The sequence below is a fragment of the Protopterus annectens genome, chromosome 6.part1 (assembly GCF_019279795.1).
Source record: "Protopterus annectens isolate FY-2018-M chromosome 6.part1, PAN1.0, whole genome shotgun sequence".
Classification (NCBI taxonomy): domain Eukaryota; kingdom Metazoa; phylum Chordata; order Ceratodontiformes; family Protopteridae; genus Protopterus; species Protopterus annectens.
The window spans coordinates 528,059,945-528,086,988 of NC_056738.1; the positions used below are offsets into that span (position 1 = coordinate 528,059,945).

The 27,044-nt window shown below is 40.2% G+C and overlaps 1 protein-coding gene across 1 annotated transcript in view; it reads right to left on the reverse strand.

The window, feature by feature from the left end:
- LOC122805667 (cytochrome P450 20A1) overlaps nucleotides 1–22,053 on the reverse strand; it is a 427,110-nt gene extending 405,057 nt beyond the window's left edge. The window contains exons 1-2 of the mRNA XM_044075991.1: nucleotides 21,773–22,053; nucleotides 125–174 (exon numbers count right to left, since the gene is read on the reverse strand). Of these exons, the coding sequence (XP_043931926.1) occupies nucleotides 125–174; nucleotides 21,773–21,844 (122 nt within the window). The 5' untranslated portion in view covers nucleotides 21,845–22,053. The remainder of the gene's footprint in view (nucleotides 1–124; nucleotides 175–21,772) is intronic.
- Between the last annotated feature and the right edge of the window lie 4,991 nt (nucleotides 22,054–27,044).

A 27,044-nucleotide genomic window follows, 5' to 3' on the forward strand; every position in this document is an offset into this window, starting at 1 on the left:
GAAAACCACACTATTACAGACCATGAAGGTAGGTAAATGCTGACCTGCCAAATGCCATTGGTGTAATGCCTTCTATCTTACAAACTAAACATAAAATAAATCCAACACCATTAAACATTCTTACTTTTCTTCTGTTGGAGCCAGTCCTGGAAATCCAGAAGTCTGTCTAGATGCCTGTTGGGGAAAAATAGCTTATTTTAATGAACTTTTACTTTCTTTAAAGCATAAAATTACAAACAATAAAAACAGAAATACAGTCTCTGTTCTTTAGTATATGCTGTTATAAATTTTCCATATGTTTCATTTCAGTCACATAACAGTCGGTAATATCCAAAGGGACTGTATTCTGTCGTGTTTGAAAGCAAAATTAATGCTCAACAAACTGGAGGCAACTGATGGGTGTCTAGGTAGCTGTGTGACAAATAATAATGCAAATGCCTTTTCTAAATAAAGTTTGGAACAAAAACAAGAAAGTCCAAAACAGTATTTGCAGATTTTTAAAAAAATAAAAAAAAGTACACACACACACACACACACACACACACACACACACACACACACACACAAGTGATTCTCTGCAGGGACAAAGCCTACCCAACACCTTGCAGGAGCTTAATCTCCCAAAGCTAACAAAGTCAGCTCCAATGCCATTGCAATTCAAAAAAGGAGACTTCACCCATACAGAACACTGCTGGACTAATCTCATAATTCAGTATTGGTGTACTAACTGAACTGTTGTCTGACCTATTTCCATCCTACTCCCCAGGTGATGCAACTAACTGGCAAATCTTTCTCGCCATATCTTCTGGGTGGCTATCTGCAGCCTAAATGACATTCTTCTCCTTTTGCCTTTTCATCAGTACCTTAAACATGTACAGATAACTAAGTTCTCCATCCCTGACCGAGTCCCACAACTTGTTTACTCCTTTGGCCTGTACTCAATTCTCCTAACTCATCTTTGCCTTTTTTCCCCAGTTCAGCATAACCACTCCCCTAAAATCAACACCATCATTGTTACATTCATAACCCTATTTCAAAGCCACACAATGACACAATCACAGCTGGCTAATACAGCATCCACCTAGGCATCCAAAACCCCAGTTGCCTCACAGACAACCACATCTGGAACTTGAGCCTTTCTGGTACAGTGCTGTTAAACTGAAAACCACATGGCCAAGATCTCGGTGAACTTCCACACTACCTCTGCCTTGGAACTTGTGACCTCCCAGTCTACTCCTGGCAAATTCAAATCTCCATGGGCATGACCTTCTTTCTCTACTTCTTTATTCTCTGCCCCAGTTCCATCCTCCTCTCTTGATCTGTCCAGTGATTCTAAATGTTATGAATCCGCCAGCACTCACTCCCCTTCCATTTACTGTCAGGGCACTTACCCAAGGTTCAGACTCTGCCTACTCCTTCAGCTTCTTTAGGAGGTGGTCTTCCTCCTCAATGAACTCCTATCTAATCCCTGCCTTTATGCAGACAGAGTCTCCACTTCTAGCACTCCTTTCCATGTCATTCCTGAAAAGCCAATACCCAGCAGCTCTATGTCCTACCCACCAAAAGTTCAGATTTGTGTTAAAAATCCACCCTTCCTCTCCCCAGTATCACTGCTGGCAACTCCTAATCTTATAAGCCAGACTTCTTGACATGTTCATAGCCCTGTTTGTTTGCTTCTATGTTTTACATCCCTTTTGCCCAAACAGCTACCCCTCTTATACTTCAATGTCTCTCCTTACCCCCTTCCCTCTTAGATATAATGCACTATTACGAGACATACCTCTGAAAATCTGCAGTGGGCAAAGCTGTTCCTTCTAGGTTAAGATAAAGTCTATTTGCGTCATAAAACTGGTCTCTGCCAGGTCTCCCCACGTCATCTTACCAGTCCCAAGCCTTTCTTCCTTGTCTGATGCCACAGCCAGTCCAGTTCAAGCCAAGTTCTCATTTAAGTGCTTAAAAACTAAGTAGTTTACAAAATCAAAATAAAAAAAATGTAAGCGAGAGGCACATGCATAAAGAAAAAAACATCAAAACATAGTTAAATATAACAGAATAAAAGATACTCTAACACATAACAGAATCAGAATAATAAGAAACAACAATTAGTTAAGTATGTAAACTACACAAATTACAATGAGCAAATAAATAAAAATGACAAACAAATATGCATAAAAACTTTTAAGTGTAATCTAAACCAGATAAAATTTGATGCAATAAATAAATCAGTTTGGAACGTACACGAAGTAACAGAAAATTAAGCAACAAATTAAACCATGTAAAAGAGCTGTAAAGGATCATCAATAGAATTAAGTCACATTTAATTCAGAAAAATGTTTCCGAATGGTGCTTTTGAATCTGTACAGATTGAGGGATTCCCTCAACCAATCAGTAACATGATCCAAAGACACAGCCCTTGTGCAAAAGCACAAGTGCATGACAAGTCAAGGTACACACCCAGAATCAAAAAAACAATTATTGTGAGACTAACTGTAGGGAGCACAGGGGCTGAAGATAAACAACCAGATCTCCCAGGAGGGAACAGCCAAACCATTTAGGGCTAAATAAACTAACAGGAAAAACGTTTACAAATGGGCAGCTAATGAGACTTGTGCAGAACAACAGTAATGTGATTATACTGAGATAGCCCCCTAAGTATCCCAAGACTAAAGAGAGGAGGAGGAGGAGGATCTGACAACTGGGAGCACATTCCCCAATCTTCAGTTTCTAGAGTGTTGGCTAACAGCGCAGGTAACACTTCTGAGGATGCTATCTCCAATCCCCATCTCTTGGCATCCCCCTGCTACCTTCCCAGTCCTGCATGCCATCACTTCAGCTGACTCATCTAACAGGTCACAGATGCCTAAAAGCACCAGGATATGCGTCCTGCCCTTCCCCTTGGTGACCACCTAGGTCCTCTCATGTCCTACCAACTGCAAACTCAAGAATTATTACAGTGCAACCTGGTATTGCCTTTTGCCCTTTCAAAGACTCAATCTCCCTGGTGACAGTCTCTCAGACAATCCTTGCAACTATCAAACCCTTCTGTTTCCATGCACTATAGCAGTTTCCTTTACTTTCTCATGTCAATATCCCTGCTGTATGCAAACGTCTTCTCTACACTTAATCACTTCAGAGTCTTGTATTAGTTGCCTCCATGTGGTGTGGCCTTTGTGTGTGTGTGTGTATATATATATATATATATATATATATATATATATATGTGTGTGTGTGTGTGTGTGTGTGTATATATATATATATATATATATATATATATATACACACACACACACACACACACACACACGAGGAAGAGATGGAGAGTGTGTGATACAAGCAACACATTCACCTTGGCCATAGTCACAGTGATTTCAATGTCTTTAGTTGCGTCTTTCACCTGTTTTTTTTTTCCCCCTGTGGGTAAGGCTGGACATAGTATAGACACATTGCCCAATAAGCATGTACATTTTTGAACAGAAACAATGTTTTCTTCTGTATAATTGCATACACACACACATAAACATAAGTATAACATATACATAAGATTAGTAATGCCAAGTTTGCTCAGAGTATCAAATGCTGCAAAATGATTACTGTCAAAAATGAACTGGATCTGATAATGTGCAAAGATGACTATCATAGTAACAATTATTTAAACTCAAGTATCTAATACAGTAAGCCTTAGAATAATAAGTAGGACAGTTCATTATTTCTGGTAAAATTAAGAAGGATACAGTTCTCCAACCAACTGGGAAGGCACTGGCTAGTCACCTTCTTGCTTTCCTCAGCCCTGATGACAGAGAGACTAGTAAATGATCATTTTTCTTAAATGTATCATCCTTTTGGTCCAAATACCTAAACTGCCTGGGTATATCTACTGAGCACAACATGTGCTCCCCTGCATATGACTGTTCTGGGGAAAAAGGATTAAGAAACATGCACTGCTTTAAATTTGTTGCACTGACTACTATGGCAATGAGTGATGGACTGGTACATAAATAATCCTATCCTTATGAAAAGAAAGAACAGGAGTGAGTCATAATGGTGCATAGCTCTAATACTCTTCTGGCTGACATAATATTTAAAAGGCAAAAACTTAAATTCTACTATATGGGTACATTAGCAAAAAGGTAACCGTGCAAATTTTTCTAGCATAGGACTTAAGTTCCACGGTTGAGCAGGATCTCGAAATCAAGGGGTTTGAAAAACAGGTGCCCCCTAAGAATGTCTTACATAATCTTAAGGATTAGAGTAGGATTATGGGTAGGGGATGTAAAAGAAAAGTCCTCCTCAAAAACATCTTAAATAGTCTAAGAAATGCTAAAGACTGAGCAACTACACCCTTTTGGAAAAGCTCCTAAATGCTTTACCCCATGCACGAGTCCCATCAAAATTACCACTGGTATGATCCCACTTGTTTACATTAGAAGTAATATATAATTATCAATCATGGGATGGGTAAGGCCAATCTATAAGTTAATCTGGGCACAAAAAAGGAAAATCTGCTAGGCTTAAAATGGCCTGCAAGAGCAGCTATCCTAGTATTTACCTATGAACATATAAAGTGGTAGATACATTTACCTTTCCAACTGAAAAGCTGAGTAAACAGCCAAAAATGTACAATATTACCACTGGAGGGGGTTGTTTTAGGCGGACCTCTTTATTAGGCGCACAAACATGAAAACATTTCCATCTATCCAAGTATAGGAATGTGATTTGTACACCACTTTAAGTATTGGACACACACTGATAAACAAGATCGATGACTATTAAAAGAACAACACATCAAGCCTAAGCTTTCTGAAGTCTGGGTTATGACTCCCTGATGAATGAGAAAATTATGACGTCTTCACTGAAAAATATCACTCAGGCAAACAGAATTAAGAAGTGGAGAAACTATGGTTGCTCGGCCCACAGAGAAGCTTTCAAAAACAGTCTATTTTATTTCCTTTTTGACTCTATGAAATACTGGTGTACACAAGTACAGAGGACTCCATGGGTAGTGGCCACAAAAAGTTCCAGAAAAGTCTCATATCTGTGTAAGATCAGCAGTGTGAGTAAGTTCTTGCAATTTGCAATGGTGAAGGAAGCAATCAGGTTCTACACTAGAAAACGTCAGTGAATAAACATGCTTTGGCATGCCCACCTTGTGAGCGACCACTACATCTTTTACAACAACGCTGTGGTTCACTATACCCACAGGTGATTTAACATGCAAGGAATGTGAACCTGTATCAGCAGAATGCCCATTCCCTTTTCCCTCACCGTTTCCCTGCAGTCATGAAACACTTGATAGCCAATAACACTGCCATCATCATCCTAACATATAGAGAAAAAGCTTTCAGCTTATGGCCAAAATATCTTTTATTAAGAAGTATAAAAAATACACACATATGGGTGTGTGCACACACATACACAGATCTACAGACATATTACACACACACACACACACACACACACACACACACACACACACACACACACACACACACACACACGCGGGTGTTATTCTAATGCAGTTAAATGCAATACTTTTACTTTATTTTATCACTCTTGCTAAATACGTCTCTTTATATACGGCGGATGGCAAGGGGTAAGTAAAACAGCAGCAGCTCCCTGTAAATGCTACTGCAGCTACTTTTGTCACTTCTCTTTTTATTAACTGATACTCATTGAATAGCTGCATTTAGTGAGAAAAAAAAGAATGGAACCACCACCATGTTGTTTCTCAATCAATGCTTTATGGAAGCTTAATATGTTGTCAAGAAGCAATAGGCTTGATACTATGCTGTGCTCGAACATTTAATACGCTTTTGGAGAATGTCTGCTCTCCATCAGGGTATATTGCAGAGTTCTGCTCAATATTCTAAACACAAAAACATGCAACTAAAAAGACATACATATTTGTAACACTAACAGTGAGAATTAAGAGTAAAAGAAAGAAAATTTCATTTAAAGAGATTTGATAGGTAGTTATGACAGTTGTGTTACAAGAGGAATGCTTGAAACAAGAACCACGAACAGTAGACTCACTTTCTGAGGAGTTTTAATAGTTTGAAAATGTTTAAAAAATGTAGGTTATGGATTCCTACAGGAAACGAGTCCCATAACGTGGGTCCAACATCACAGAATGTATGGTAAGTGGAAGACTGGAAGCTTGCTGGTCTAGAAAGTAGGACAGCACTGTGGATTGTAACAGAAGTTAGTATAGCAAACATGGGGAGTGTATTATTGCAGTATAAGGTTTTATGGATAAGGCTGAAAAGGAGATACGAGAGAGAGAGAGTGTGTGTGTGTGTGTGTGTGTGTGTGTGTGTGTGTGTGTGTGTGTATATATATATATATATATATATATATATATATATATATATATATATATATATATATATATATACACACACACACACACACACACATATATATATGTATACGTATATATACTGCGGTGGTGGTGCTGCGGTAGCGTTGTCGTCTCACAGTAAGACGTTGTCCTGTTCGATTCTCAGCTAAAGCGTCTTCTGTGTGGAGACATGCATGAATGGGCGTACCTTCGTTGAAGGTTGTGCGTCAGGCCTGGCAAGTCGGTACGTAAAAATCTACTGCCAATCATTAGCGGACCGGAGTTCCGCTGTGGCAACCCCTAACCGGGAAAAGCCGAAAGATACAACAATATATACACATATATACACTTACATAGAGGGAATCTGTCTACTGTTTTGTTGGAATGTCTGGAGAATGTACATTTTTTTCTTGGAGATGTAGGCAAGTAGAGGTAGTTCATAGGTGTTTACGAGGCTAATGACCACAAGGGCCTATTTAAGACTAGCCATGCATCCCAGATCTCTGACAAATTCTGGTAGCCTTGATAAGTGTAAGCAGGGGATTGGGAGATGGAACCATTTTTAGGCTGCCTGTATCCATCAGAGACACCAGGGATGAATTGCCTCTTCCCCCTTCCAACTGTCCAAGTTGCACTTGAATTGGGTTAGGGAGGAACTTTTGCTTATCGGTGGGGAGCTTGTTCCAGAGACAGGGTAGTCTCTGGGATACATACCTGTCTCTCCAGCAGGTCCTATTTATATCACAGGCAAGGTTTTACTTTTTAGAATGGGTAATTCTGGTGCTGTTTGTTTTGCATATATGCAGGAGGCCCACCAGAGTGAAGGTCTGACAATGCCCTGTATGCTAGGCACAGATCTCCCCTCAACATCTTGTAGGAGGGGACAGAATTACAGGGATAGGGCCTTGAGACGATCTGCATACGACATACTACTTACACCCTGTATTCTTTTACTAAGGAACCACTGTGGACATTCCAGTTGTTGGATATGCCTGTTTAGGTACATAACAAAGACGGCACTGTACTCAATGACAGGTCTGATGAACGTCAAAAACAGTGGAACAATGACCTCCTTGGACCTAGATGCCATACATTTGTTTATAAGTTGCGCGACATACAAAGATTTCCTCACTACTGTAGACACGTGATGGTCAATGGCTAGATTACTGTCTGCGTGTGTCCCTAAGCCCCTGACTATTGGGTCAGCACTAAAGGGTGTGTTGTCAATATAATTATCAGGGATGGACGACTTCCCGAAGGATACTATTATGCATTTCTTGGTATTTAGTTTTAGTCCACGGCTTTGACACCAGTTGTATGTCTGTGTCGGCCCTTCCTGGGGAACATTTTTGTCAGTGTGGGATTCAATGACAGCTCCTAATTTGCAATCATCTGCAAACTTAGCCAGAGACCACAGATATTGGCCTTGACTTCAGACAAGTAAATGCAAAAAAGGAGCAGTCCCAGGACTGACCCCCGAAGGATTCCACTTGTGAATGGCCTCTTTGTAGAGGTGGATTCCCCAATTCTAACTTCCTGGGTCCCGTCTGCGAGTCAGTTGGCTATCCACAAGGTGACATAGGGGTTTTACCTTACCTCTTGTGTTTGTCAACAATGTTCGAGTGAGGTATTGTGTCAAATGCCTTGGCCAGGTCAAGGTAGGCAATGTGAACCACTCTGCCCTCATCCATTGCTTTGGTGACCCTCTCAAAGAAGTCCACCAGGTTCAGTAGGCATGACCTGCCCTTGATGAAACCAAACTGGGTTGGGTGCATTGTCTGTACGTTTACTATATCATTATTCATCATTTCCATGATAATTCTTTCCATGGCTTTGCACACGAGACTAGTGAGGTGGGAGGGTGGCCTAATGATTAAGGTGTTTGCCTTACAAACACAAGGTGCATGGTTTGAGTCTCATAAGGGATAATTGGCTAGGCTTTAAATGCCTTACAAACACAAGGTGCATGGTTCGAGTCTCACAAGGGATAATTGGCTAGGCTTAAAATGGCTCACAAGGGCAGTTGGCTTAGTACCAATCTATGAACTATGAACTTATGGGTCTGTAGTTGGCCCAATTTTGTGCAGAGAGATGACTGTTGCTGTTCTCCATTCATGAGGCACAAAGCCTGTTTGGAGTCTACAGTTAAATAGCAATTCCAGAAGGCCTGATAGGTCATGTTTCAAGCTACTTAGAAGGCATCCTGAGATACTGTCTGGGCCCACTGATACAGTGTTCTTGGTCTTACAGAGAGCATTAAGGACCTGTTCCCTAGTGATAGCAAGGGGAGTTATATTTGATGATATTTCCTGAGGGAAGGTTGAAGGGGAGGGATGGGTAAAGTTGAAGCTGAATTTGTTGGCCAGTAGGTTTGCTATATTTACTAGCTCAGTATAGGTGCCTCCATTCATAATGAGCTCTGCACACAACTTTGTACTGCCTTTGAGGTTGTGGACACAGCGAAAGAATGCCTTGTGGTTGTCCATGGCCTGGGAGACCAAATTTACTGTAAATTTGGCTTTGGTAGACTTTTTTTGTCCACTAAGTTATTTGTTTAATTTGATGAGTGTGCTTTTATCCTGCTGGGTGCTGCACCTCATAATTTTTGCCATAATATTCTTCCTTCTATTGTACAGCCAACTGATTTTGTGATTCCACCAGGGTGGCTTATTTTTAGAGTTAGTTCTGTACTTCTTCCTAGTGGATACACCTGCTTCGATGCAACTATTAACATGCGTGTATAGGGTTTCTACGAACAGTTCTGCATACACAACAGTGTTCTCAGGGTTTGTGGAGGCTTGAAATTTTGCCGGGTTATCACTTAATAGCAGGAAGTTAGCCTTAGATTAGTTTCTGAATATTCTAGTGTTAGCTGGGGGTTTTATTTTTACTTCAAAGGAGACCATTTGTGGTCTTATCTTACCAGGGAAGACATTACACTAGGGAATGTGCAGCACTCTTCCATATTATTTAGGACCAGATGCAGTATCGTTGCACCCCTGGTTGGTGTATTGACAATCTGGTCCAGGGAGTTTATGTTTACAAAATCCAGTAATCTCTGTGCCTGTAGGTTTGGTGTCATACAGGATTCCCAGTTAATAGTGGGATAATTAAAGTCTCCCATGAATATGGTATTAGGTTGGATGGTGAGTGTTTCCAATAAATTTAAATACATGGTATGGGTTTCCTGGGTCATAGAGGGGGACCTACAACTTGCAATGAAGTGGTACTGTATTTTGCCTATGGTGATTTGAACATGGAGAAGATCAAGTGCATTGTACTGTTTGACCAACCTTGAGGTATACTTATTTTTGATGTAAATTAAGACACTTCCACCTTTAGTCCCTGTCTGTGTAGTAGATGGTCTAAATGAGTGGAAGGCATTATATAACCTTGCACTGTCGGTCTGCTCTCTGTCTCAGTGGACTGCATGGACATTACTATTCTCTAGGATGAAGAGAGCTTCTAAGCAGTGGAGTTTTTTTTTGACTCTTAGCATTAAGCAGTAATACCTTTAGATTTTCTTGGTTTTGATTTGTTGTGTCAGAAGTACTTTCAGTTTGGTGTTTCCTAAAAAAAGCACTATGGGAGAAGACAATGTTTTAGCTAATGTTTAAATGCCTAGAGAGGAGAGGCGCAGACTATCCCTGGCAAAGCAGAGTGGTATGCTGACCATTTCCTTCCATGCCGGCAAATATTGCACCACTTTAGAATGACACCAGAAACTAAGCCAATTATTAGTCAGTCACCTTTTGCTTGTATTGTGGCATCATCTTTGGAGAGGGTAAAATGCTACTCAATACTAGGATCATACCAGACTGAGACACATATTCTGACAGCTCCATGATGTCTCTCTTCATATAATCTAGGGAGGTACACCTCAGGTCATTTACATCCACATGAACTATGACGGAATCATACTGGTTCTTGTGATCCAATGACCTGAGTGCGTACGTAATGTGGCACAGCCAAGTCCCTGACAAAGCAAATGGCCATGCCTTTCTCCTTACTCAGCCTGGTGAGAGGGACATCAGTGTGTCTCACAACAGAATCTCCAATGACTAGAATGTTGGATTGTGTGTTGGCTTGCCTTATCGGCTTTGAAGTACAGGCTCCATGAGATGTGGCTGTACGTGTTGAAGTGGGAGTTGTTTTGAAAGAGTGCATGCGGAGCTGCTGAGGGTATCTGTTATGTGTACTTCATCTAGGAGGTCTTTGGGGTTTAGAAAGGTTATATTTAAGTGCCTCAGCATATATTGGTCTATATGTCTGCTTTGAATTGTGTGTGATGGGTGCAGCATGTGTACTACTGACCACCTTACTGACATCAGGAGTACTTGTGTGCGAGAGCTTTGCTTCTAGTGACATTGTGTAAATGGATCTGTGCAGTGGAGTGGTGCAGCAGTTAGCATTTTAACTTCACAGCAAGAGGTTCTCTGGTTCAGTTCTTGGCTGGGGTGCCTTCTGTGTGGAGTCTGCATGTCCTCCCTACATTTGCATGAGTTTCCTCCAGGTGCTCCATTTCCTCCCATGTTCCAAAGACATGCTGCTGGAGCATTTCAATCTGGACCTCCACTGAAAATGGGCTCTGTCCCAGTCGGACTTTCCCGGTAAACAAATGTTAAATAAATAATCTCTCACATACCAAATAATTTTGTTTGAAAATTAACTGGTTGTCAGTAAAACTGAGGCAATTTCTTTTGCCTTAGGATACCCATATCCACTAAGCTGGTAACAGAGATAGTAGAACATTCATATCCATGGCAACAGACCCTTTTTTACTGATTACACAGCTGGAGTGAGAATATAAAGCAGTGTCAGGAGTATCTGGTTTGCAACTCTGGGGGAAGTGCTTATCACTGCAAACTAGTTGTCCTCAGTGCAACTAGGTATTGGTGAAATTTCAATCATGCTTTTACAGGAAAAATGTCACTCAAGGTATCTGTGGCTATACAAACACTTGGAGAAACTAATAAGTAGACCCTGATGATTCAAGGATAAAGTATTTAGGCAGACAGTCTGAAGTTAGCAACAAATCAAGCAGTACTTAGAGAAAACAAAGAATTAGCTCATCAAGAATGATGAAAAGAGGGGAGTTGTGTGAATAGCTACTACCAGGCTAATACTAGTGCTGGTCTCACCACAGTTTCACTCTGCTGGGATACAATATACCTTTGCTTCTTCTCTCACCAGAAGTAAAACATTAGCACTAATCCGAAGATGTGAAGCAAACTACAGCCTGTTTGGCGATCCACAGTCGTGTCCCAGATGATGCAAGGGTCTGTGGACTTGCTGTAGCCTTTTCCTGGTAGATGCCTTGAATAGCAACCATATCAATCAGGAACGTCATGCACAGACACTCACTGCGTAACCAGAAACAGTCAGGAGTCAATGCACTCCACTCCTTCTCTCACCAGGAACAAAATATAAACACAGATTCCAAGCTGGCACCTACAAAGCAATTATTAGCTTTCTGGTGATCAGCAGGCTACAGGAAATAATGTCTCTGTGCTCCTTCTCTGAAATGAAACAGAAGCAGTAATCCCAAGACCGCTACTGACAGGCAGAATGCGGGCTCTCCAATAATTGGAATTGGTGGTCTTGGAGTACATGTACATTTTAAAGGCAAGACAGAAGATGGGTTAATATCCTAAGAGCTGCAGTGCTCACTACGCAGTTAAGATATGCAAAAGGGTATAAATTAAGCTTTACCTGTCTAAGTGCTTTATCGAGCTGGATCTGCAATTGGTCATGCTATGATCAGTAATCTACCCTGGCAAACAAAATGTAAATAAAACAAAATAAAAACAACTGGAGTAGTACACTGGTCTTAAATAGAGTAAGGATGAAAGCATACATTTCAAATAAAAAAGAAAATTATAAATTAGAACTGAATATGTATCAATTTACATTAAAACAGAGAGAGTTTTTATATACAAGTACAATATTCTAAACACGAAAGCACACAACTAAATAAGATTTATACATATTTGCAACACTTTCACTGAGGATTAAGAGTAAGAGAAAGAAACTTTCATTTGAAGAGATCTGATAGGTGGTTATAACAGTTGTTACGAGTGGGATGCTTGAAATAATACACAGGAACAGACTACTCACTGTCTGAAGAGTTTTAATAGTTTTTGTCTGAAAATGTTGTAGTCATATAGGTTAAGGATCACCATAAGGTGAGTCAGACAGCACAGAAGATAGGTTAAGTGGAAGACAAGGAGCTTGCTAGTCTATAGAGTAGAACAGCACTGTGGACTGTGAGAGAAGTTAGTACAGGGTGTTTTTCACACACAGCCTATTGCAAAGATGGGGGGTGTTACCACTGTATAAGGTCTTATGGATAAGGCTGAGGAGGAGATAAGTGCATTTTTTTAAACAAGGAATCTGTCTACTGTTTGAAGACTGGAGCAGTGATTTTGTTGGAAAATGACTAATGACTTTTTTTTTTCTTGGAGATGTAGGCAAGGATAGGTATATTCTAATCCGAGATTGAAGGGTATTTTCTGTTCAGCTCTTCTTCTGCCAGACATGAAGTATTGGGAGAATTTATGTACCCACACAAGGTGGAGTTGATTTTACCTTTTAGGTTAGAGATGTGGAGGGACTCATTTAAGGGTGGATTTAAGAATGACTCCATAATATCTGAATAACATCACTTGCTCAATACTTTGGTTATTGTAAGAAATTGGCCAGGGGAGAGGTGTCTAGCTTTTGGTGCATGCAGAAGAACACTTTTTTTCTTTTGTCATTCAGTGTTAACCATCACTCAAGTAACCAGGTATAGAAGTTAATAAGGGTGTGTTGGAACTCTAACATATTAGTTGTTTTATAGTTAACGAAGAGGGTTTTGCATAATGGTTAAGGTCTTTACCTCACAGAAACAAAATACAGGGTTTGATTCGGACCTCTGGTTGTTAGCATATGCTATTAGTCTGCAGACTATCAGCCATGCCAGCAGCACACAGAATGTGACTGGTCTCTTTCAAGCCACAAAGCAGAGTATTAATGAGGATGTTGAAGAGTATGTGGGCTAGAATGGAGCCTTGGGGAACACCTGCATTGATAAATTATTTTTTGAGGGCTTGAAAGGAAGTTGTTGGTCATAATAGAAATTGTTCTATTTGTAAGGTAGCCAGAGTACCACTTTTAGGCAGTGGATACAAAATCTGATTGTGCTAAGGAGTTGAATGACTTTGCATAGTTTACTGGGTTTAAGGCGTTGAAATCAACAAATATGGCTCCCATAAAGTGCTCTTTGTTAATTTTAGTAAGAATACTGTCGGCGTATGCAGAGCAGTTTGTGTTCTTCCATTGTTTGTAAAGCTGTCCTTGTATTATGAAAGCATACTACAATAGTAAAGGTAGGCGATAGAATGGAGCCTTGTGGAACACCTGCTTGCAAAATTAGGTCTAGTTGGTCCACTGATTATTTGTTAGAGATTTAAATCTGAGAGAAAGCCTTCAACTCCACACCTGTTTTGTGCAAGGATGTTTGCCTTTACATCTCCAAGATTAAAGAATTTATTTTTTACCTTGTGTTTCTTTTGTTAGATGTTGTATAAAGGCAACAAAATTAGATTGTGTGACCCGGGTGAGGGCTAACAGTCCAAGGCTATTTTAAGACTGATACTATACGAAAGGCTAAGGTCTACGATAAATTAGCTGGAGCTATATTCATCTGCATTCGAAGAGGTCTTTAATATTTTATAATCCAGTAAAAACCTGTCTAGTAGCATGCATCATCCACAAATTCTGGACCCTGATCATTGTGGCGTACACATGCATGGTATAGAAAATGTGCTTAAACTGTGTGCAAGTGTGGTTTAGGCCACGTTTCTGTACATGTACATAAATAAATCCCACACTGAGATCGCCACACATCTGTTTGGTCTAACATGTTGTTGATTAGTGTACAGTTTAGTATCCCCTGCCAAAACTGTTTTGGATGTGTACTGTATAGAGCAAGAGAATGGGGTGTCTTAGGTGGATTGTGGTTGAAATGGATCATGCAGTAATATGACTAACTCCAGAGTATAAAAGAAAGAGTTATTTATGGTAAGGGTCCTGTGCTGGGATACTATGTTTTGTAGCTCTGAAGAAGATTTTAAGTATCTATTTTTTATATGAATTACTATTAGGTACAGTATTGTAAAGGTCAGAGAAGGACTGAGGGTACTATTCTTAACTGGTTAAAAATTCTGTACTAAAAGATGGAACAGTATCAAGGGGTTGTTAATACACAGCAGTAGAGTATCCCAAGTGAGGATTTTAGAAAGGGTATTGGTTAAAGTTCGATACCAGTCATAAAAATGTGTTTGGAAGTTGTGGTACACGTGGGAAAGGCTGTTGGGACCTTTTTGAACTGTGAGTTTTATTTTTCCATATGCTTCAAAGTTATGCATGAGTAGCAGTGCAGTGCTGTTTCAGTGTTCACGGCAGACAGTATGGAAGGAGTTATTTAGGTAATTTTGAAAAGTCAACGTAAAAGCTGATTTTAGTAGCGTATCACTTTGTTTTGTGGAGTGCACAAACTTGTAGTGGTACTAAGTTGCCTCTGATAGTTTAGGTATTTCTCTGGGGTCTTAATGTGATTGCATCTGTATAGTTTATGAGAGAAGTTTAGAGAGCTGTTATCAGGAAGGTCACGCTAAAACTGTACTGCAGTGGTACGGATGTTAAGTTGGTTTATTATCATAAACCAATCAGATCTGTAGTCTAATTCTATGTCACTTTATAGCATAAGTCAAGTTTAGAATGTATAAACTAGAAATTTCCTGGAGTGGCAGGGGTTAGGGGCAGGAGAGAAGCAAAGCGGCCTAGCAATCGTCAGCAGTCAATCAGTGTGCAGATGTGTACTGCAGGATGTTGGTGCTACAGGCTAATATCATGGAGGAGAACTACAGTAAGTAAAGTGACTGAAGTTTATTTAACTAAAAGAAATGTCCACTACTGGGAGAAGCAGTGTAGCATTACCGCTCAGTTAAGTCTGGCTGCAGTATCAGGACTAAGACCTCATATAACCAAAGAAGAAATTCAAAGCTAAAAAAAATTTGAGCCAGACCAGTGCCATCTATTATGTGACATAACACCAAAATTATTGTGCTTTGGAAAGAACAGAAAAGCATATATATATTTTTTCCACACACATATTTAGAAACAGTGCTGTTTTAATGAAAACAATTGTAACAAATCCTCTGCTTTTTCATCAGAAATAATTTTCAATGAGCTGATTTGACAATGAAATGTGCTTCTTTGGAGTGACTCAGCCCTCCCCACAGCTCCTTATCAAATTATAATCGCCTCCATAGTTGCACCAATACTTAGCAATGAGCTACAGCTGATTTAACAAAAAAAGTAAGCACTTTCATTGAGTTTCCTTTACATGTCCTTATACAATATACATCTATCTATATATAAATAAGTATGCACACACAAAATACACAGAGACAGACACACACCCACCCACCTAGATGACAGATCCTCAAGCTGCAATAACATTAACTCATTTTATCAAGAGACAATCAATTCCCATTTCAAAATGGCTTGCAACATGGACTAGCGGAAGGGGGGGGGCAGATACAATTCTCTAATTTTAGTTACTCAATGAAACAAAAACTGATGACTGCCACTCAAAGAAAAGGAAATGAATAATACTACAGATCAGTGAACCTGAAGTAATCCTCATACAGATGTGTGCGTATGTACGTATACATTTGGATATAACATGTTTAGTCAAATGATCCTTTAGTCATTTAACTTTCTTGTGCAAAAAAGTTGTTAAAAGTCAACTTTAATGTAATATCCCAAGACGACTTTAATGTAATTCCCCAGGTTTGTCTTTCTTTGTGGTTGTGTGGACATGGAGTTGGTATATATAACTTTTGGGGGTTATAAGGTTGTACAGCGCGCGCGCGCGCACACACACACACACACACACACACACACACACACACACACACACACACACGTTTTTTTTTTTTTACGTTTTTTTGCAATTCTGGTTTCTTTGGTATAAAGACAACCACAAACCATTCTATAGCTCTGTCACGAATCTCAATGGCAACACTCAGATCTGCTCTGAGTTACAGCACAATGGCACTAAATATACAGAACCAACTGATATTGCCAACATCCTGGCAGATAGGTTTAGTGCTAATCTTACCCCCCCCCTCACCCCATAAAGGGCCCATCTCTATACCGGAAGAATGCAAAGTTCCTGCAATCACGGCTGCACAGGTAAAAACCCCACTCTCCAAAGCCAAGAACACAGCATCCATGGGACCCGACAACATCCCAGGCTGCATTCTACATGAACTACAGAACAAACTGGCACTTCATCTAAGTACCATGTTCAAGCATAGCCTCACCACAGGCTTTGTGCCCACTACGCACATCGACGGTTATCCCACTCCACACTGGGGGATCCACCGCGGACCCCGGGAACTACCGCCCCATTAGCCTGACGAGCTTAGTCTGCAAGGCCATGGAACGTATCATCATGGAACTTATAAACAAAGACACTGGTAATCACCAAACTCTGGACCCCACCCAGTTCGGGTTGGTGAAAGGCAGATCATGTCGCCTAAACCCGACAGACTTCTTTGAAGCAGTCACCAAAGCTGTAGATGAGGGTAAGGTGGTTCACACAGCCTATCTAAATGTCACCAAGGCTTTAAACACCATCCCCCACTCTGGAATTATAGATAAACTCACTAAACTAGGTATAAATCCTTATGTCACAAAATGGGCTTACAACTGGTTCACTGACAGATCCCACACTGTGAAAGTAGCAGACTCCAAATTCGACTTCAGACCAGTGACAAGTGGAGTACCACACGGTTCAGTCCTGGGTCCTCTCCCGTTTGGTATCTACTTCTCTGAAGTACAGGCTAACACAGAAGGTCTTTGGCTAATGAAGTTCGCAGAGGACTGCAAACTAGGAGCCATAATCGAAACTCCTAACAATGTGGACATCCTACAAAAGGGCCTCACTGAGACAGATGCCTGGTGTCAAAGCCATGGCCTCAAGTTCAATGCCAAAAAGTGCATAGTCATCCCTTTTGGTAAAAACTCTGTATCCATGAACTACCACATAGGCAGTAGTCAACTTAACACCGAAAGTGTGATAAGAGACCTTGGGACACAGGTGGATAGTAGTCTCTCCTTTGATAATCACATTGCCACAGTAGTCAGGAAATCCTTCTACGTGGCACACCTCATCACAAAAGATTTCTCATCCAGGAAAAAAAAGAGGTAATTGTTCCCCTCTACTCATCCCTCATTAGACCAATAATATTATAGAGTACAATGCCCCTTTTGGTATGCACCTCACAAGACATCGACAACAATTGGAAAGGCCGCAGAAATACCTCACAAAGAGGATTACCAGCCTCAAACAGATTCCCTACGCAGACCATCTAAAAAAACTCCAGCTTTACTCCATCACATATCGCCTAATCAGAGGCAATCTCTGCCTAACATACAAAGCTATGTCAAACCCAGAGCTGTTAAACATGCTCCATTTAAAGAAAGCCCAGTCCCTCCGAGCTACACGCTCTAGGGACCTAAACCTTTCACCACAATAAACAGAACATGCTGGAGGGATACATTGCTGTCCCAGAGACTTCCCATACTCTGGAACAAACTACCTATCTATATCAAATAAAGCTCCTCATTAGCACTATTCAAGAAAAATCTTGATGATTGGATGGGAAATAGGAAATTCAACCCGGGGATCACTTCTGCGGCTCTGCTCGACAGGGGAACAGGAAAATAATTTTCTTGGGTGGCGAAAGCCAGGGTACCTTTTTGGCTAGGCTTATATAGGCCCTAGGGCCAATAGCCTAGTACTTACCTATGAACCTATTTAAGGTGAGTAATAATCACAAATGTAAATGTAGTATTTATATTATATTATTTACATTTGCAATGCAATTGTTAGGCACAGTTAAAAATGTCAGTTAAAGTACTGCTTAACTTTTTTTTTTTTTTTTAGTTTATTTTCTTAGGATTAGTGAGGTGAATGACAATTGCAATATAAATATTTACCTCTGAGATCAAGTTTGATGTTCTTTAAGTTGCTATTGAACACCAATGAAATTTCATGATGTTTTCTGTTTTGATGAATTTCACTGGATATCAAGAGTAACATGCCGATGTATTTGTCTATCTATAGATACAGCAATACATACGCACGCACGCACACACATACATACATATATAACATAATATCAACAAAACTCAAATGAAAAAAATACCCAACATCAAAACAGGGGAAAAAACAAACGCCTGAATACACAACACTGAATATCCCAAAAACATAAAATACCTAAATCAGGGACATAAGCCTCTCTTGCACTCCCCATGTGGGAAGCTGCGCCACTCCATAACCCTGTTACTTTATATGCAAACCCTGAGACTGCACAACAGTTACATGACTTTGCATATGTCCCACCAGGTTACCAGCTCACTCTTCCCTCCTACATACATTTAATACATTACAACCTCAAGTCAAAATAACAAAATAATTCTTGGTATCCTCAAGCCACATACATTCCTGCGTGTCTCTCCATCCATAAATACTACATATACATTGTCAGAAATCTTCACTCATCTCTGTAAACCAGGCTGCAATAAACAAAGAGATTTAAACTTGCAGAAATGTGCAGCACTCAAATGTATATTCACTAAATTTCACACACCTACAAAATGGATGGCCAAAGTAGTAAAGGGAAACAGTCTTATAAATGAGACACTACACAGCAACATTCTAATGTGCAATTCCAGGATTTTGTCTTTAAACATCATGACTGTAGTATCTCAGGGATTTCTCTTTTCCCAAAGATACAGAGGTCCTGGAGTTGATATTTAAAGAGCAAGATAGCATTTTGCTAAGGGTGGGCTTGCCCATCTGCAAAAGCACTTTTTAGGCTTGTTTGAAAGTTGTTCACTTTTGAATGCTGAGATCTTCAGTCATCCCAGATATAAGCATCAATTACAGAAAGTCTGCACTACAGTTAGGGAGCCAATATGCAGCTATTCAAGTCACATGCAACAAAAACATGTGTGAGCATGCATGTATGTATGTATATGGTTCCCCATCTAAAATCATAACATCGAAACCATAACATCTAAAACACAAAACATCAAAAAACCCATAACATCGAATTTCATAACATCTAAAATGTGCATCACAGCATCGAACACTACAAATCACATGAAAATAACATCCCCTCCACATATAGCGACACCAAACTAACAAACACACTTTTTCTTAAGTTTCGTGCCCCCTGTACCCCCCCATGTGGGGGGATCTGACCCCCCCAAAATTAAATATACCAACTCCAAGATCGCACTACAGTGGGAAAAAGTTAATTTCCTAACCCCACTGTATCATGATCACCATAAAGAATGTACACATAATGTCTATATCACTTACCTATATGGCCTAAAAAAAACACATTCAGAGTGGCAAAATAAACACTATATAAATACGCTCCACCTTTGTGCAAAGGGATGACAGTGGCGGTCCTCCACTTTGGATCAAAGCCGGTACTCAGGCTTTGGTTGAATAGGGTGCATAATGGTGCTGCAGGTTCCTGACTGAGTTCATGTAGGATGCAGCCTGGGATGTTATCGGGTCCCATGGAGGCTGTATTTTTTTGTTTTTGACAGGGCAGTGATGATTTGCTCCCTAGAGGTAAGGGGAAGGGGACAGGTGCTGGGGATGTCCTGTTTTACTGATTGGGGGGGGGGGGGGGGCAGAAGGGTGAAGTTTTCAATGAACCTGTCTGCCAGCAGGTTGGCTATATTTAGTGTTTATGTATGTGGTGTCCTTGACCACTAGTTCTGAGCAGATCTGGGTGCTTCCCTTGAGATTGCGGACATATGCGAAGAAGGCCTTAGATTGTCTTTAGTACATGTGGCCAGTGTGGACTCTAAGCTTGTTTTTGGAGGATTTCACTAGTGCTCTTATTTGCTTGTTCAGGCTAAGGAAGATTACTTCCAACTTCCAATTAGGCACCTGCTCCTTCCTGGTCCTGGACAGCAATTTTTTCCTTTTATTATAGAGTTTATTTATTGCAAATGTCCTCCAGACAGGTTTTTTTGTCCTGTCGGGTATTCCTGATTCCATGCAGCTATACAAATGCTCATATAATACTTTGGTGTAGGTTCGGACATATGTGCCAGTTCCTAAGGAGGGGGAGGGGGCTGTGAAGCTGTTTATACCTTCCCTAAAGAGGTTGTAATCAGCTTTGGAGAAGTTTTTTTTTTTTTTTTTACCCTAACTGGGGGGGTTCGAAAGTGACTGCGCTTTGTGGTCGATCTGCATTGGCTACTCATGTTGGTTAATACCAAGTCCAACATATTTTCACCTCTTGCAAGGAAGAGATCAACTCTAAAGTGAAGCAAAAGAAACTTTCTAGGAGAAAGAGGAAAATGAACACAAAACAAAGAGAATCCTTCTACCTTCAAAGGCAGAGAAGAACCACTCTTACGTGAAGAAAAGATAAGGAAAGACTCTTGCTAGGTACAGCTCTCATGTTACAATTTATGACAATTATCACTCATTTAGGCTTAAAAAACATTTTTGTACTACACGGAGAAGGCAATATTTCACAATTCCCACAGAAACTGGGAACCACAAATCTGTAAATAATGTAGGATTGTTTTAACCTACTGACATTATGCATGGGATTTTACTGTGACACACTCTGCCAACTGTCACATACTGTATCAATTACCGAGAAAGAAAGATTGAAAGTTATGTGGGCAGAATTAAAGAAGATTCTTTATATAGGGAAGGGACTGTCTGTGGCATGGTTACACTGAACACATATAAGATTTATCCCATTTTAAGTACCTTATTCTCAGGGGTAGATCAAATGCCTTGCCACATTTCCACTGTCAGAAATTTTACAAAAAAAATATTGCTAAACAATAAATAATCGTGCGGTTTTATTCTCGGACATCTTTATAAAGTAAAGATTTTTCCATCAAGTCATCGCCCCAGATAAATGAACAACGGTTTCACATCTATATGTTCTAAAAGGTTCAAGGCTATGTTAGGCAGAGAACCTTGTGAATACAATCACAGAAAAGAAACAGCCATATTGTGTATGGATAAGAAAGAAAAAGTTTCATTTCTTTTTCTTTACCAGATAACGTATCCAAAACATATTAATACAAAAACTTTCCCTCACTCTCTTCAAACGACTTCGCAAGAAGCCATATTCTGAGGTGGAACTAAAACCTATTTGTAGATTATATTTGCAATATATATTATATATGTATATAAAAGACTAATACAAATAACGTACTTAATTTGAATTTAATTTGAATAGGTTTAATGCAAACTTAATGAAAACGAGATCAGGAGACCCCTGCCGGTGGACTGGAGTTAACCCCTCAATTTCTGTGCCTTACCGGGTAGAGATACAGAACAGCGCCTATCAATATAATGAAGAAAGTTACTGCGAAGATGGCGAAGTCCAGCATACTGATCACTTCTGAATAGAGCTAAAAACGATGAAAAGATAGAAATCGACGAAATTCTTTCGACTAGACACCACTACTCAGGAATCGATACAGTGTCCTGACACGGGGATAGCATAAGGGTCTGCACGGTTCAGTTGTTCGGAAATCGTCGTTTCCCCCTGAATCGACTCATTAGGACAGAGCTCTATCACCCCTTTCAGTTTATCGAGCATCATCCTCTAAACCTGCAATTGAGATCGCGCGATCTGTATTCTTTTAACTGGTCTGATTTGGTAAACTTGACAGATACGGAAACGCTCCTTGCAGTGCAGGTAGTTGGTTATGCTGGTTAGGGTTATCATCTGTCCCATTTTGCGAGGCACAGTCCCTTTTTGAGCAGTTTTGTCCTGCAAAAAACTTGTTAAAATAGCAAATGTCCTGAGATATTAGGACACATTTATTTTCTATATTTATGTAATAGTTGATAAAACAGTTATTCTGTATCTGAAACACCTAAATGATATAACAAACAGAATAAGCAAATAAAATGCTTCAAGAATAAGCTTTTATATAGGCAAAGAACTGAAGTTTTGCCCTTTGTACTGGCCGTGGGTATTTTTCGGCCTGCCAAATCTGACGTTTGTAGCAAAAATGTCCCACTTTGGGCATTTGAACAGCTGGCATCCATAATGATGCTACTACGGTAAAACCAGTCATTCTAAAATCTTAATTAAACTCATCTTTCTTTTTCACCTTTAGTTAAAAACCCAGATTGATTTCAAGGGATGGAAGCAATAATAAGGTATTCTTTAATTACATCAGAAAATTGAAAGGAAACATTGTGAGTTTATGATTTAATTACTGATAAAATGATAAACTAGTTATGCAAAATAGCAAATATACCCCTAACAAAATTTCGTGCAAACTTCACAATAAGAAAATTAATCAGAGTCAGTGTAAGGCTTTATATTAGAACATCACCCTGCCGCGATTTTCACACAGGAATGGGCGTGTCGTACACGATTGACAGGGCTGAGTGACAAGCCATACAGATTATACAGTGAGATGGTGAATATCATCATCATCTTCTTTCGGCTGCTCCCATTAGGGGTCGCCACAGTGGATCATCTTTTTCCATTTCTTCCTGTCCTCTGCATCTTGCTCTGTCACACCAACCACCTGCATGTCCTCTCTCACCATATTCATAAACCTTATCTTAGGCCTTCCTCATTTCCTGTTACCTGGTAGCTTCATCCTTAGCATCTTTTTCCCAATATACTCAGCATCCCTCCTCAGCACATGTCCAAACCAACGTAATCTTGCCTCTCTGGCTTTGTCTCCAAACCTTCCAACCTGGTCTGACCCTCTAATATACTTATTCCTAATCCTGTCCACCCTCGTCACACCCAGTGCAAATCTTAACATCTTTATCTCTGCCACATCCAGCTCTAACTCCTGCTTTTTGTCAATGCCACTATCTCCAACCCATATAACATAGCTGGTCTCACTACCCTCTTGTAGACCTTCCCTTTCACTCTTACTCGTACTCGTCTGTCACAAATGACTCCTGACACTCTTCATCACCCAATCCATCCTGCCTGTACTCTCTTCTTCACTTCTCTTCCACACTCACCATTACTCTGAACTATTGATCCCAAGTATTTAAACTCATCCACCTTCACCACTTCTACTCCTTGCATCCTCACCATTCCTCTATCCTCCCTCTCATTCACACACATATATTCTGTCTTAGTCCTGCTGACCTTCATTCCTCTTCTTTCTAGACCATATCTGCATCTCTCCAGGGTCTCCTCCACCTGTTCCCTACTCTCACTACAGATCACAATATCATCTGCAAACATCATAGTCCACGGGGACTCCTGTCTGATCTCGTCTGTCAACCTGTCCATCACCATTGCAAGTAAGAAAGGGCGCAGAGCTGATCCTTGATGTAATCCCACCTCTACCTTAAATGCATCCGTCACTCCCACTGAAGACCTCACCGCTGTCACACTACCCTCATACATATCCCGTGCCACTCTTACATACTTCTCTGACACTCCCAACTTCCTCGTACAATACCACAACTCCTCTCTAGGCACCCTGTCTTATGCTTTCTCTAAGTCTACAAAAACACAATGCAACTCCTTTTGACCTTCTCTGTACTTCTCCATCAACACTCTCAAAGCAAACATCGCATCTGTAGTGCTATTTCCGGAATGAAACCATACTGCTGATCACTAATCATCACATCCCTTCTTAACCTAGCTTCCACTACTCTTTCCCATAACTTCATGCTGTGACTGATCAATTTAATCCCTCTGTAGTTACTACAGCTCTGCACATCACCCTTATTCTTAAAAATCGGTACCAAAACACTTTTTCTCCATTCCTCAGGCATCCCTTCACTTTCCAAGATTTCATTAAACAATCTAGTTAGAAACTCCACTGCCATTTCACCTAAACACCTCCATGCTTCCACAGGTATGTCATCTGGACCAACAGCCTTTCCATTCTTCATCCTCTTCATAGCTATCTTTACTTCCTCCTTGCTAATCCATTGCACTTCATGATTCACTATCCCCACATCATCCAACCTTCTCTCCCTCTCATTCTCTTCATTCATCAACCCCTCAAAGTACTCTTTCCATCTGCTCAACACACTCTCCTCACTTGTGAGTATGTTTCCCTCATTATCCTTTATCACCTTTACCTGCTGCACATCTTTTCTAGCTTGGTCCCTCTGTCTAGCCAATTGGTACAGGTCCTTTTCTCCCTCCTTAGTGTCCAACCTTTTATACAACTCTTCATATGCCTTATCCTTAGCCTTTGCCACCTCTCTCTTTGCCATGCACCTTAACTCCTTATACTCCTGTCTATTTTCTTCATCTCTCTGACAATCCCACTTCTTCTTTGCCAAACTCTTTCCCTGTATACTCTCCTGTACTTCCTCATTCCACCACCATGCCATGTCTCCTTGTTGTCCTTCTTCTGTCCAGATGTCATACCAAGCACCTTTCAAGCAGTCTCCCTTACTAGCTCCGCTGTAGTTATCCAGCTATTTGGTAACTCTTCACTGCCACCCAGTGCCTGTCTTAACTTTTCCCTGAACTCCACCTCAGAATTACCCTTTTTCAATTTCCACCATTTGATCCTTGGTGCAGCCCTTATACTCCTCCTCCTCTTCTAGCTAACCAACTTCATCCTACAAACCACCATCCTATGTTGCCATACTACACTTTCCCCAGTCATCACTTTACAGTCTCCAATCTCCTTCAAACTGGCCCTCCTACATAAGATATAATCCACCTGTGTGCATCTTCATCCACTCTTGTATGTCACCCTAGGCTCCTCCCTTTTGTTAAAATACATATTCACCACAGCCATGTCCATCCTTTTTGCAAAATCCACTACCATCTGACCTTCTGCATTCCTTTGCTTAACACCATACCTACCCATCACTTCCTCATCCCCTCTGTTCCCTTCACCAACATGCCCATTGAAATCTGCTCCAATCACCACTCTCTCACCCTTGGGTACAGTCATCACCACTTCATCCAACTCACTCCAAAATTTGTCTTTCTTATCCATCATACTCCCAACTTGTGGAGCATATGCACAACATTCATCATTACACCATCAATTTCCAGCTTCATAAACATCACTCTATCTGACACTCTTTTCACCTCTAAAACTATCTTAGCATACTGTTCCTTCAGGAAAACTCCTACGCCATTTCTCCTTCCATCCACACTATGATAAAACAATTTGAACCCACCTCCAATACACTTAGCCTTACTCCCCTTCCATCTAGTCTGTTGCACACACAATATACCAACCTTGCTTCTGTCCATCATATCGGCTAGCTCTCTCCCTATACCACTCATACCGCCAACATTTAAAGTTCTGAATATTCATTCTCTGGTAGTTTTTAAACACAGGCTTCATGCTTTTTTATGTTATCTTTAAATAGAGTTACTATAGATTTTAGTACATGATATGTAAAACAGAGATTAAATAAAGTTATCCTCATTTTCTACATTTATAAGTGTACAGTCATGATGAAAGCACAGTATGTCCTGGGTGTCTGACTTGCTTTGTCACTTTGTACTTAACCACATACAGTGTTGTAGGGTAAGAAGTGAGTCAGAAGGGCAGTATGTAGGCAGTATCCCCAAGCTCGCATTTTGCAGTCCATGCCCATAATCCATGCACCCCCCAACCTTTCTTTGGTTTAATGTTGTGCAGTAATTCCTTTCCCCCACCTTTCTTTAAGCATTTATCTGGAGATAAAGCAACACACAATATTCTGAGGCAGTGGGATAATAAATACATACAATAAATGCAAAAAAAAAAGACTTCCCAGAAAGGTCGCCACCCACACCTTTACAGAATATGAATTTTAAGTCTGTGTAACAGTTTTTATACGTGCAGCATATTATGTGTTCACACCCCCCCCTTTAAAAAATTGTAATTCTCAGAGTAATAGTGTAATACTTTTGTATAAATGCAGCATATTCTGTGTTTGTTTGAATAGGTAAATCTTTTTGGATTGGTACAGCATTTCTAAGTACATGTTCTGCCAAATTATTTAGTCTCAATGAACAAAAAGGCAGAAGAATGTTCCGTTTAAGCTTGCTCAGCAAAATCACAACAATAATGAAGAGATGAGCGATGCACCACACTATAAAACGTATCTTAATGATTTATGAGATGTTTGTTGTTTTTTGTCTTGTTGAGATACAGCTCTGAATAAATTGTTGAGATACGTTTTATGGTGTGGTGCATTGCTCATCTCTTAGTTATTATAAAATGTATTTAGTCTAAGATGTAATTTATCGAAGCTTTTGATCACCGCAAATTGGAAATCCTGGTACCAGCAAATAAGGAAGAAAAGGCTTTGTATTGACAATATCCTAAATCTAGTCAATACCAACATGAGTGACCGGTGTTCCACACCTGAAGTCAATGCCTCATTGGTCTGATCCGACCATAAGCTATTCACCCTAGATATCTACATCCTGCTCCCACCCCCCATTAAGGAAACCACGGTAAAAAATTTCTCCAAGGCCAACTTTATGCTTCTTAAGACAGAAGTGGTGAACGTCATGACACCCATGCAGATGGACAATACAGTTACGACTACTGAATCCTACACAATTGCACTTTATAAGCACTTACACAAGTGCATGGATCGTGCTATCCTAAACAGAACCAAGAC